Raw genomic sequence first — 13,785 nt, 5'->3', positions numbered from 1 at the left:
CAATGACCCCAAGCAAACTTCCAAAGTTGTGGCAAAATGGCTTAAGGACAACAAAGTCAAGGTATTGGAGTGGCAATCACAAAGCCCTGACCTCAATCCTATAGAAAAGTTGTGGGCAGAACTGAAAAAGTGTGTGCGAGCAAGGAGGCCTACAAACCTGACTCAGTTACACCAGCTCTGTCAGGAGGAATGGGCCAGAATTCACCCAACTTATTGTGGGAAGCTTGTGGAAGGCTACCCGAAACGTTTGACCCAAGTTAAACAATTTAAAGGCAATGCTACCAAATACTAATTGAGTGTATGTAAACTTCTGACCCACTGGGAATGTGATGAAAGAAATAAAAGCTGAAATAAATAATTCTCTCTACTATTATTCTGACATTTCACATTCTTAAAATAAAGTGGTGATCCTAACTGACCTAAGACAGGGAATTTTACTAGGATTAAATGTCAGGAATTGTGGAAGACTGAGTTTAAATGTATTTGGCTAAGGTGTATGTAAACTTCCGACTTCAACTGTATATAATATACAAACTGGAGAGGAAACAGAGGAGCGAGGGTTGAAATGGCCTTTTTAAAGTGTGTGTTTGTTTCCCTTTTTTAGAGCTGGTCTAGGAGGAGCGGGAGGGGAGGGTGTCCTTGGGTTTACCCCTCTGGGCTGCCAGGCCACAACAGTGCAGATAGACACAGACAGGATGGATGAAGGCCAGCAGGCTGAGCAATGTCAGGGCTATGTTCACCTGTAGAGGAAAGAGAACAAAGAGAGAGACTGATGAGGGGGAAGGGAGATGGGGTCACCACTCTGCAATAAGTCCACATTAGAACATAATGGTAAAGGTTAAAGCCTGCTGCAAAGCTCTCCCAAAGGTAAAAGTAGTCTATCTGGTCATTCTGATAACAATAGCTCCACTCACGTATAGTGGGTCTCCTCCCAGCACTCCTTTGACCAGGGTAAAGCAGGGGTACTGCAGCAGAGCCACCACTGCAGACAGAGCCATGATCATACCGTACAGCTTCCCAAAGTGACACGGAGGAAAACTACACAGAGGGAGGGAAGGAGGTAAGGCAAGGGAGATTTAATAAATTTGTTACTACTGTACAAAAGTATGACACTAAGAAGGTGTGAGCGTCTAGCTGTACTCCCCTTATCCTGTTGCATAATGTTTGTTATTGCAAACAGCTGGTGTCTCTCTCTCTCTCTCTCTCTCTCTCTGTGTGTGTGTGTGTGTGTGTGTGTGTGTGTGTGTGTGTGTGTGTGTGTGTGTGTGTGTGTGTGTGTGTGTGTGTGTGTGTGTGTGTGTGTGTGTGTGTGTGTGTGTGTGTGTGTGTGTGTGTGTGTGTGTGTGTGACTCACGCAATGCTGATGAAGGCTGCATTGCCTCCATAGAGGAAGGATCGGTTGAGGACCTGCATGATGAAGGTGAGGTACTGGAGGGAGAGGAAGGGGGTGGAGGCACAGATGGAGAACAGGACACACTGCAGCGCCGTCAGGGTCAGGGAGAGCACTGATGCACGCAGGTCTGCCTCCTTCTCACTCACTCCTGCACACACAACACACATACACCAAAACATACAGTATATACACACACGTATACACACACAAACACACAGATAAGATTAGTGTTGTGTTTACAAACCCATGCATATTTTACACCCTTCCCCGCCCCCTTCACAGTTAGATATCAGGGTCAGAGAATCAAGCAGTTGTCGTGTCTTTGGCTATGCCGGATTAAGTGATCGGACATGCTATTCTATAAAATCCTTTCTCTGTAATTAATATTACATGATTAAGCTAATAATGTAAATGCAATTAACTAGAAAGTTGGGGCACCACGAAAGAGTGTTTATAGAGCTGTTATCTTCCAAATAAACTCTTAAAGACCTAGTAATATTTTACATCAATAGCAGTCAATATTAATCGTCACCTTATTTCAGTCTCATCTGAAAGTTGTAAAGTCTTGGTTATCTTCACGAACCCTGGCTAACAAGTTGAATCAGCAATACAAAATTGGGTTTCATTATTTATTTACTAAATACCTAACTAATCACACAGAATTACATATACACAGAATGCAAATTATGTCATACAGAAAACGTCCCTGGGGGACAGAACTTGTATGATGGCTGGTTACACAAAGCCATCATACAATGGGCTTGAATGAAAGAGCGGGAAGACTGAGGAACAAAGGGAGAAGCTAAGCTTTCGTAAATACAGTATCTTATGCATTCTAAATTACCGGCCATTTGGAAAAGAAAAATGCAATAAATATTTACTCTGAGCTGCACTTCGGTAGGTTGGTCGTAGATGCTGGCCGTGTTGGCCAACAGAGATCTTCCTGTCCTCGGAAGAATGCCTCTGGTGGTAAATTGGATACGTTGTAGTATCTTCGTTGTGTGTTAGACTGGATACGTCGTCCGTCCTTTCCTAGTTTACAGCTGCTGTTGCCAACTCAACGGCTAGGCGGTCTCACTTCTTTAGTGAATAAGAGTTCAAAGTTCATACCATTCACAACCAAAGCTCACGCTGAGGTTGGCTTAGTTCTGTAGTTGACATGGTAGTCCTTTTTAACGTATGGACCGCCGTCCTATCGACCTCGGAACAGAAAGTTATTCTCCCTTTTAAACGCAGAGGCTGCAGGCCTCGCGTACTCGGAACAGAAAGTTACATTTTCGTCACGGGCTTATATAGTGGAGGGAGAGAAGGGTGTGTTTCATAGTTTATAACCAATGTCTCTTCACAGGGGCGGGCCACTGATTGAACAGCGCTCTAACCTTATGAAAACCCAATTCTCTCATTTGGAAGCTAAAATTACATTTAATCTTTTCACAAATAGTTTCATTTAAATTGCATTTAAATTGCACAACAATTCCATGTGAATCTGATAACTAGAATGTGTAGACTTTCCCAGATACACTTTATGTCGTCCTGTCATCAGTCATAATGTCTCAGATGACACCCGAACTGACATCATATTCATTAAGTACCAACGCATATTTCCAATTGGTTCTATCACTGAAATATGGTTCCTTTCCCCCCACTTGTTTGATGTTCCCAGACTCTCTATGTTTAACAAAGGCTATTCAAGAGTCCTTCAGTATAGTCAGAGAGAGAGGGAAGGGAGTAAGGTATTTATGGGGGGGTCATAAACCTTACCCACAGGCCAACTTCATGACAGTTCTCAGGGATCTGGTGTTGAAGTTAGTTTAGAGTATAATTTCACTTACGAGTTTTCACAAAAATACCGTCTTGAACACATATGTCAGTAGTGTGAAGATGTTAATCTCGATTTAATTCTGTCTTCTCCATTTCTACGCCAACTCCTTAGGTTGCATACGACATTCTATACCACTTCAGTCACCCTCTTCCAAGCAGTAATGTACTGAAGGTCAGAGGCTCTGCAGCCCAAATGTTCCTCCAGTAAAACTCTTAATAGCAGAGCAATTTATTTGAAAACAGCTGTAATGTATAGACATCCTTATATTTGAGACTTGTTTTATTGAGTTTTAACTGAAATTGCAGTAATAGCCTGTTACATTCTGAAATTGTTGGCATAGCAAAACAAAATGACCTGTGAAAGAACGTTCTTTGTGTGTTTGGTTTGGAGTGTGAGTGTGTGAGGTTTCACGTGTGTGTGTAGAGGGGTTGTATTAGTGTCTGGAGGTGAAGGTTGTACCTGTGGCCCTGGGCTTGCCCTTGTGTCGGTCCATGATGAGACCGTTCCAGGGGGCGCAGAGCACCCCACAAAGCTGGGTCACAGCAAAAGCATTGGTGTATGTGCTCACTGCAGGGAAAAACAGAGCGGAATAAGGACGTGCTTCGAACGAGAGAAGAGTTACACTTTAAACAACTTTTGTTTGTAAGTCTACTTTATTAAACATAAGTAAGATATTTATAAACGGTTAAGACAGTAATACACTACATGGCCAAAAGTACATCTTATTCCAAAATCGTGGGCATTAATATGGAGTTGGTCCCCCCTTTGCTGCTATAACAACCTCCACTCTTTTGGGAAGGCTTTCCACTAGATGTTGGAGCGTTGCTGCAGGGAGTTGCTTCCATTCAGTCACAAGAGCATTAGTGAGGTTGGGCACTGATGTTGGACGATTAGGCCAGGCTCGAAGTCGGCGATCCAATTCATCCCAAAGGTGTTCGATGGGGTTGAGGTCAGGGCTCTGTGCAGGCCAGTCAAGTTCTCCCACACCGATCTCGACAAACCATTTCTGTATGGACCTCACTTTGTGTACGGGGGCATTGTCATGCTGAAACAGGAAAGGGCCTTTCCCAAACTGTTGCAACAAAGTTGGAAGCACAGAATCGTCTAGAATGTTATTGTATGCTGTAGCGTTAAGATTTCGCTTCACTAGATCTAAGGGGCCTAGCCAGAAACATGAAAAACAGCCCCGGACCATTATTCCTCCTCCACCAAACTTTACGGTTGGCACTATGCAGTCGGGCAGGTAGCATTCTCCTGGCAAACGCCAAACCCAGATTGGTCCGTTGGACTGCCAGATGGTGAAGCGTGATTCATCACTCCAGAGAACGTGATCCACTGCTCCAGAGTCCAATGACAGCAAGCTTTATACCACTCAAGCCGACGCTTGGCATTGTGCATGGTGATCTTAGGCTTGTATGTGGAATCTCATTTCATGAAGCACGCGATGAACAGTTCTTGTGCTGACGTTGTTTCTAGAGGCAGCTTGGAACTCGGTAGCGAGTGTTGCAACCGAGAACAGACCATTTTTACGCGCTACGTGCTTCAGCACTCGGCGATCACATTCTGTGAGGATGTGTGGCCTACCACTTCGCAGCTGAGCCGTTGTTACTCCTAGATGTTTCCACTTCACAATAACAGCACTTACAGTTGACCGGCGCAGCTCTAGCAGGAATTTGAAGAACTGACTTGTTGGAAAGGTGGCATCATATGACGGTGCCACATTGAAAGTCACTGAGCTCTTCAGTGCGGTCTATTCTACTACCAATGCTCGTCTATGGATATTCCATGGCTGTGTGCTCGATTTTATACACCTGTCAGCAACGGGTGTGGCTGAAATAGCCGGCAGACACTAATTTGAAGGGGTGTCCACATAGTTTTGGCATAAGTATAATGTCTGATGCATAAGTATAATGTCTGATAATAGGCATTTGTAAGTGTGTGTGTGTGTGTGAGTGTGTACCTAGAGAGGGTTCTCCCTGGGTCAGTCTCTGCAGCATGGGGTTGAGGGTGCCGATGAACAGGTAGTGCCTCAGCTGCATGACAGATAGCCACACCAGGTGCCAGAGGAAGAACTTGGACAGGAAACACTCCCAGAAAGTAGCCACTGAGAGGGGGTGGGGGTGTGGGGTAAGGCGAGGAAGAGGTCAAATCAGTCACAAATACACACAGATTATGTAATTGCAGTTAACAAGGTCTGTATGGTCAACCAATCATGAATATATGGGGCAAGGGAACGAGAAGGGCTGATATCAAGTTAACCGAAATCTACACACCTTTCTCTACGCTCTCCTTGTTAAAAGGCATTTCCTCCATGACATCATCACTCTGCACGCTGGCAATTGCTGCTGTCTGCTCCGGGCTGAAGGTCTTGGTCTGGCCACAGTTTATTCTGTCACAGGAAGTAATAGCAACACTGGTTAGAGTCACACAGAAAACAGACAGACTGGAGCCACAGGGGGTGTGCTGGGGTCTCTATTTTGTTAGCGCTTCTGCTAAGAGCAACAAACACTCAGCAGACATGTATTCACTTCTTTCCCTGAGTCTATTTTCTGTCCATCTCCTGTTCTTTCACCTAGGTGTTCTTACCCGTAGGTGTAGCCCTCAGGGAGGGGGTAGGGGATGTGTTCTTACCCGTAGGTGTAGCCCTCAGGGAGGGGGTAGGGGATGTGTTCTTACCCGTAGGTGTAGCCCTCAGGGAGGGGGTAGGGGATGTGTTCTTACCCGTAGGTGTAGCCCTCAGGGAGGGGGTAGGGGATGTGTTCTTACCCGTAGGTGTAGCCCTCAGGGAGGGGGTAGGGGATGTGTTCTTACCCGTAGGTGTAGCCCTCAGGGAGGGGGTAGGGGATGTGTGTTCTGGGTAGCAGGAGGAAGGTCCTGACCAGGTGGATGATGCCACACGCAGCCAGGAAGAGGAAAGAGGCACGCAGAGAGATCCCAGCCTCAAATAGCAGCTAGAGCAGAAGAGAGGCAGGAGGGATGGCATCATTATCACCATCATCATCATCATCATCACCATCATCATCACCACCATCATCATAATCATTACCTCATTGACAGCTATCAATTTATAATCTCTGTGTGTGTGTGTGTCTTACCTTGATGATGAGGAAGAGTGCGGAGGAGGAGTCGAAAGCACCATTGTAGAGGGTGATGATGGTGGAGCGAGCGGAACCAAACAGGTTGCCTATCTACAGGAGTAACAGAGAGGTGAAGCATATTTCATGAGTACATACCACAGACAGACAAAACCCCAAGTCAAACGGAAGCAAAATCATGGCCCAAGGCAAGGCTATGCTATATCATGAGTGTGTTCTCAGTCATGGTCCTCTTTAATTACTAAGAGAACTCCTCTGTCCTGAGGACTGCTGTGTACATGACTGATGTTTATTCGGGAGGTAATGAATAAGAGAGCAGACCTGCATGTTGGTGACCAGAAACAAGATGCCTCCCACAGAGATGCAGGACAGCGCCGGGAAGAGGAGGACGGACAGAGCTGAGAGAAAAAAAGAACAGACTTAGTTCTCTTGAAATCTTGCGAATTGCTGACATAAGTGTAACAAACGTTCCAACTGTTGCTAAAAATGTATCAAACGCCATGGGGTTTGGGTAAGCTGTGCCATAAAGCCTGTTTTTGAAAAGTCAATGATTTTACCTGAACTTGAGAAGGCCACAAACAAGGCACCAGAGGTGTACATTGATCTGGAGAAGACACACACATACACACTTGCTGACAATCAGAAACACAATGTCACAATGAGACCAGTCAGAGGGTAATGTTAAAAAATAATCAGTTTAACTTCACATATTCTTGCCCTCTGGTTGTTCCTCCCACTATCCTAGCCCACATTAGCTGTGTTTTCCTGGTCCTAGCTACGAGGTCTAGGTCACATCTCAACCTCTTTTATTTTTATTTATATCACCTTTATTTAACCAGGTAGGCCAGTTGAGAACAAGTTCTCATTTACAACTGTGACCTGGCCAAGAGAAAGCAAAGCAGTGCGACAAAAACAACAACACAGAGTTACACATAAACCTCTCTCTCTCTAGTCTCTATCCTCTCTCTATTTGCATTCCTTCTCTTTTCATTTCCCCTCCACCTAGAGTGAAAACTTGCTTCTGATTGGCTTAGGAGGCGATGTATGGGGAGTTTGTTGATGCAGATTTGGAATCTGGGGCTATGGAAGGTTTTTTCAGTAACTGGGTCTGTGCCACATTAACCCTAGTTGGCCCAGTCTAACCGCACCCACCCCAGGCTCAACCACACCCTGAACACTCACAGTCAACAACATAACCCCCAGCCCTTAACTATATCTGTAAATGTCTCCCACCCTGTCCAACTTCATTCCTCTTTCTCATTCCCTCTCTGCTTGGCATGTCCATTCCCTCCATTCCTTACCTCTGGCAGTGCTTGTCCTCTGGCGCTGTCTTGCACCGTTTCTTGGATAACTAGGCATTGAGTCCAATCTACTCAAACAGGAAACTAGAAGCCCAGACAACTCAACTCACACCTTCCCCAGCACTTTAAATTGGCCTATCCTTGGCTTTGTTTTCTCTCTCTCTCTCTCTCTCTCTCTCTCTCTCTCTCTCTTTCACTCACACAAACACACACACATGCACACACACGCACACAATTCCCCTCTCCCTTGCACCTCCCAGAGCTTACTCCACATCTGTTAGTGTGAACAGACATGGGAACCCCTCCAAAGGAAATAGCAGGGTGTAACAGCCAGAAAAAGAGTGACTTAGCACTGGAGGGTACACGTCCTCATGCTTTCCACCGTCACTTAGATACCACAAACAGAGAGACAGATAGGCAGGGACAGAGTGAAACTGTTGGAGAGAGTGGTAAAAAGAGAGACTAATAGAGGTTCTCTGTTATGGCTGAGGTAATGGCAGACTGTGTTTAGTTTAGTATTATAAACTGGGTAGTTTGGGTCCTGGATGCTGATTGGCTGAAAGCTGTGGTATATCAGACAATATACCACAGGTATGACAGAAAATTACTGCTCTAATTATGTTCTTAACCAGTTTATAATAGCAAAAATGCACCTGGGGGGTTTGTGGTATATGATCAATATACCACGGCTAATGGCTGTATCCAGGCACTCCCCGTTGCGTTGTGCATAAGAACAACCCTTAGCCGGGGTATATTGGTTATAAAACACACCCCCTCGGGCCTTATTGCCAGCTGTCTGGCTGCTTCATAGCACTGTGCTTTTCGACGGTCTCTCAGTCCAACAGCCATAAAATGAGCCGTTAGTGCAGCATCGACCAGAGACAAAGAAATCTCAACTCCCATGAGATTAGGCACGTATTAAAGCCTCATTAACTCTGAACAGATTCTTAAACATTTAACAAGACTCTATAATATACTGTCTTCACGTAAGGCCAAACCATCGCGGGTAACTCAAGACTAAGCGCAAATCAATGGTTGATGTCAACGGGGGATTTGCGTGAAAGGTCAAGATACAGTCTCAAGATAAGATAAGACAAGGCTCATATAGCTGTGCTCAGGATCTTGTTTTAGTGACACTACTGCATTAGGTTGTTTACGTTATGGATATGGTTGAATATAGGTTATCAACCCTGTGCAGCTTAATGATGCGTTATAACATGTTTACAAAAAGACTCACATTCCCAGCAGCCTGGCCACCATGGTGCCAAAACGGTCGAACAGGAAGCCATTGGGCAGCAGCAAGAAGTTGTTCATGAAGGAAGCGATGGTGAAGATGAGGGAGAACTGTTCATCCTGAGCACTGCAGTCTGACACACACACACACACACACACACACACACACACACACACACACACACACACACACACACACACACACACACACACACACACACACACACACACACACACACACACACACACACACACACACACACACACACACACACACACAGAGTTCTGTCAGTATGGGCAGGTGTGTGTGTGTGCATGAGTGTGCCCAGGCCTCTGATGACCTTAAACATATTAATTTGTATTGTAAGATATACTGTGAATCCAAACAAATTATACATTATGTGAGAATGTGTTTGAAACGGGATGGTGAGGTGTCTCAGTCACTGACCGAGGAATTGTGTTCCATTGACCCTGGTAGTGTTGACACACAGGTAGCTGAAGTACCCTTCCGTCTTCAGGACGAACACCAGGGAGGCCCAGCCAAAAACGGCCCCCGCAAAACACAGGCACTCCAGCAGTCCCGTGACCAGGGTCAGCCACCGCCGCACCACCGCCTCACCCTTACAACCCAGCATGGTCTTGTCCCGCACTTTCACTCTTTTTAGGTTCCCTGGTGGAGTCACTTCACCTAAGAGAGAAAAAGAGAAAATCAGAAAACAAAACCCAACAAAGATTTTTAAAAGCCCATCTCTTCTCTGAAAGTGATTTCAAATCTCAATGACTCTCTTGAATGCCCTCTTGAATAGCATATACCCTAAAATAATGCTTTTCTGTGTCGTTTTGATCGACTGGCCATTGCATTTTGCTGCAGTCGCATTGAAGGCAAACATACATTTCTAACATTCCAAACATATTGCCAAAGAAAGTAGATGTAATAAAAAAGAAACAACTGTCGCAACATTCAGTTCTGTGGACACATGAACCACTTACTCACAGTTCAGAAGAAGATCTCCAGCTACTCTTGGAAAACTACTCCCCTTTCTTCCCTCAACTCTCTTTTATAGTTTATATAGCGTTCTTTCCACCCAGTGTCCCCTCCCCTTCATTTGACCCCTCCTCTCCCCACAAATCTCTCTCTTTCTCGCCAAAGGAAGTCCTATTTTCAGGGTTTTCTCTGATGGCGAACACATGAATGTGAAGGAAAAGATACAACGAAAGAAAGCTAATACACGCCATGAAAGCAAATTAAATGACATATGGGAGAGATACTTCCAATATTGCCCATCTGTAAAAAGGACTGTTCATTTGTCTGTACTGTTTTGCTTGTCTAAACTGTTGCTATTTACATTGCTAGTGAATGACCAGTGTCTTTCAATGTGTATCAAGGGCATTAGCACTTAGCCTTTGACATTCATGTGCTCCCTCTCTCACTCATTCACTCCCTACTAGTAAAGTCAAAAGGGCTGGAAGGGTGGGTGATGGGTGATGTAAGTAAACTATGAATAACGACCACAAGATCTGATAGTGTCATAATTCAGTTTTTACACCTCGGATCACAAGACCCTCTTTGCCAGAACACAGCTTAACTTCCTCAAATCCATGACCGCATACGTCAAAAGAGACAGAGAGAGAGAGAAAGAGAGAAATAGAGACAGAGAGAGAGATAGAAATATAGACAGAGCGAGAGAGAGAGAGAGAGAGAGAGAGAGAGAGAGGATGATTACTTTACAACACATTCAGACACACAGAGCTTGGTACTCTGCTGTGTTGAAGGCCAGGGTGAAGTTCTTCTCTCTCTCAGATGCGTTCAGGGCTGAGAAGTCAAAAGCATCTGGGAAGAAGCGATGGATGAGTGCACAGAACGCCAGCCCATCACACCATGAAGATGAGAAGTTCTCTATGGAAATGCCCTGGGAAAGAGTAGGTGGCGGGCAAAGAGAAATTGCGACAGAGAGAGAGAATGAAAGAGGGAGAGAGAAATAGAGAGAGAAAGAGATATAGAGACAAAGAGAGAGCGAGATAGCGAAATAGACACAGAGAAAGAGAGAAATAGAGACAGAGAAAGAGAGAGTTGAGATAAAACAAACATACAGTCTATCACACATAAAGAAACAGTTTTCAAACATACAGAGTCAGAGAGATCCTACATTCCCATCCTATTCAGATCCATGACTTGTCATGTGTGATAGGATTTAACTTCTGCATAATAAACTCAGCAAAAAAAGAAACGTCCTCTCACTGTCAACTGCGTTTATTTTCAGCAAACTTAACGTGTAAATATTTGATTGAACATAGACATGTGACTAACAGAAATTGAATAATGTGTCCCTGAACAAAGGGGGGGGGTCAAAATCAAAAGTAACAGTCAGTATCTGGTGTGGCCACCAGCTGCATTAAGTACTGCAGTGCATCTCCTCCTCATGGGCTGCACCAGATTTGCCCGTTCTTGCTGTGAGCTGTTACCCCACTCTTCCACCAAGGCACCTGCAAGTTCCCAGACATTTCTGGTGGGGAATGGCCCTAGCCCTCACCCTCCGATCTAACAGGTCCCAGACGTGCTCAATGGGATTGAGATCCGGGCTCTTCGCTGACCATGGCAGAACACTGACATACCTGTCTTGCAGGAAATCCCGCACAGAACGAGCAGTATGGCTGGTAGCATTGTCATGCTGGAGGGTCATGTCAGGATCAGCCTGCAGGAAGGGTACCATTCCCTGTAACGCACAGTGTTGAGATTGCCTGCAATGACAACAAGCTCAGTCCGATGATGCTGTGACACACCGCCCCAGACCATGACGGACCCTCCACCTCCAAATCGATTCTGCTCCAGAGTACAGGCCTCGGTGTAACGCTCATTCCTTCAACGATAAACGCAAATCCGACCATCACCCCTGGTGAGACAAAACCGCGACTCGTCAGTGAAGAGCACTTTTTGCCAGTCCTGTCTGGTCCAGCGACGGTGGGTTTGTGCCCATAGGCGACGTTGTTGCCGGTAATGTCTGGTGAGGACCTGCCTTACAACAGGCCAACAAGCCCTCAGTCCAGCCTCTCTCAGCCTATTGCGGACAGTCTGAGCACTGATGGAGGGATTGTGCGTTCCTGGTGTAACTCGGGCAGTTGTTGTTGCCATCCTGTACCTGTCCCGCAGGTGTGATGTTCGGATGTACCGATCCTGTGCAGGTGTTGTTACACGTGGTCTGCCACTGCAAGGACAATCAGCTGTCCATCCTGTCTCCCTGTAGCGCTGTCTTAGGTGTCTCACAGTATGGACATTGCAATTTATTGCCCTGGCCACATCTGCAGTCTTCATGCCTCCTTGCAGCATGCCTAAGGCACGTTCACGCAGATGAGCAGGGCATCTTTATTTTGGTGTTTTTCAGAGTCAGTAGGAAGGTCTCTTTAGTGTCCTAAGTTTTCATAACTATGACCTTAATTGCCTACCATCTGTAATCTGTTAGTGTCTTTACGACCGTTCCACAGATGCATGTTTATTAATTGTTTATGGTTCATTGAACAAGCATGGGAAACAGTGTTTAAACCCTTTACAATGAAGATCTGTGAAGATATTTGGATTTTTACTAATTATCTTTGAAAGACAGAGTTCATATGCCAGATAGAGTTATGTATTGGAACTCTTCCTCTCCCGCACTTTAGTCTGGGGGAACTAGCAGTCAACGTGCCAGATGTAAATAGACTCTGGATTCAAGTTACTGGCCCCAAACTGCACTGATCAGCAGATTTTCGGGCAATATTTGTCACAAGCATCTTTATAATAACCAGCAACCACGAGACTCTCTTTCTCCATGACCATCACACTTCTCCTGCCACTGCCAGGAAGCACTGTCCACTTCCTCTTTCAGGGGGCCAGGGAGAGAGAGAGCATCAAGGTATCAACCACATGTCTGAAGGGATCATCTTAGAGCAAGGGAATCCCCTGGAAATATAATGGATGCGTGCAATGTTCATCAACTCAACATTGTAGATGGAGGAAGGTTCATGGGCTATTGGGAAGAGAAGATAACCCTATATGTCCTTATCTATTTCTATGGATACCATCCCTCTACGTCCTAGCACGCATCTACAGTTGAAGTCGGAAGTTTACATACACTTAGGTTGGAGTTATTAAAACTCGTTTTTCAACCACTCCACAAATTTCTTGTTAACAAACTATAGTTTTGGCAAGTCGGTTAGGACATCTACTTTGTGCATGACACAAGTCATTTTTCCAACAATTGTTTACAGACAGATTATTTCACATATAATTCACTGTATCACAATTCCAGTGGGTTAGAAGTTTACATACACTAAGTTGACTGTGCCTTTAAACAGGTTGGAAAATTGCAGAAAATGTCATGGCTTTAGAAGCTTCTGATAGGCTAATTGACATCATTTGAGTCAATTGGAGGTGTAACTGTGGATGTATTTCAAGGCCTACCTTCAAACTCAGTGCCTCTTTGCTTGACATCATGGGAAAATCAAAAGAAATCAGCCAAGACCCCAGAAAATGTTTTGTAGACCTCTACAAGTCTGGTTCATCCTTGGGAGCAATTTCCAAACGCCTGAAGGTACCACGTTCATCTGTACAAACAATAGTACACAAGTATAAACACCATGGGACCACGCATACATCTCAGGAAGGAGATGCGTTCTGTCTCCTAGAGATGAACGTACTTTAGTGCGAAATGTGCAAATCAATCCCAGAACAACAGTAAAAGACCTTGTGAAGATGCTGGAGGAATATATATATCCACAGTAAAACGAGTCCTATTTCGACATAACCTGAAAGGCCGCTCAGCAAGGAAGAAGCCACATCGTTATATTTGGAGGAAAAAGGGGGAGGCTTACAAGCCGAAGAACACCATCCCAACCGTGAAGCACGGGGGTGGTAGCATCATGTTGTGGGGTGCTTTGTTGCAGCAGGGACTGGTGCACTTCACAAAA

At 45.1% G+C, this 13,785-nt stretch overlaps 1 protein-coding gene across 2 annotated transcripts; it reads right to left on the bottom strand.

The window, feature by feature from the left end:
* Positions 1 to 303: 303 nt before the first annotated feature.
* Positions 304 to 9,922, bottom strand: LOC106604658 (solute carrier family 43 member 3). Of its 2 annotated transcripts, none has more exons than XM_014199530.2 (13): positions 9,839 to 9,922; positions 9,293 to 9,532; positions 8,849 to 8,978; positions 6,868 to 6,914; positions 6,632 to 6,708; positions 6,311 to 6,403; positions 6,027 to 6,166; positions 5,489 to 5,604; positions 5,176 to 5,319; positions 3,675 to 3,782; positions 1,355 to 1,541; positions 915 to 1,038; positions 304 to 740 (listed from the first exon to the last, which is right to left on the bottom strand). In XM_014199530.2, the coding sequence occupies exons 2-13, from the start codon at positions 9,477 to 9,479 to the stop codon at positions 612 to 614; spliced, it is 1,482 nt and encodes a 493-aa protein (XP_014055005.1). In that variant the 5' UTR covers positions 9,480 to 9,532; positions 9,839 to 9,922; the 3' UTR covers positions 304 to 611. The 2 variants fall into 2 exon arrangements, with proteins under 2 accessions (XP_014055005.1, XP_014055006.1); XM_014199531.2 differs by having other exon boundaries at positions 9,835 to 9,891.
* Between the last annotated feature and the right edge of the window lie 3,863 nt (positions 9,923 to 13,785).

Source organism: Salmo salar, chromosome ssa05 (genome assembly GCF_905237065.1).
Source record: "Salmo salar chromosome ssa05, Ssal_v3.1, whole genome shotgun sequence".
In the NCBI taxonomy this organism is placed as follows: domain Eukaryota; kingdom Metazoa; phylum Chordata; class Actinopteri; order Salmoniformes; family Salmonidae; genus Salmo; species Salmo salar.
Note: the sequence above shows the minus strand (reverse complement) of the source record. Positions and strands in the feature narration are given on the sequence as shown.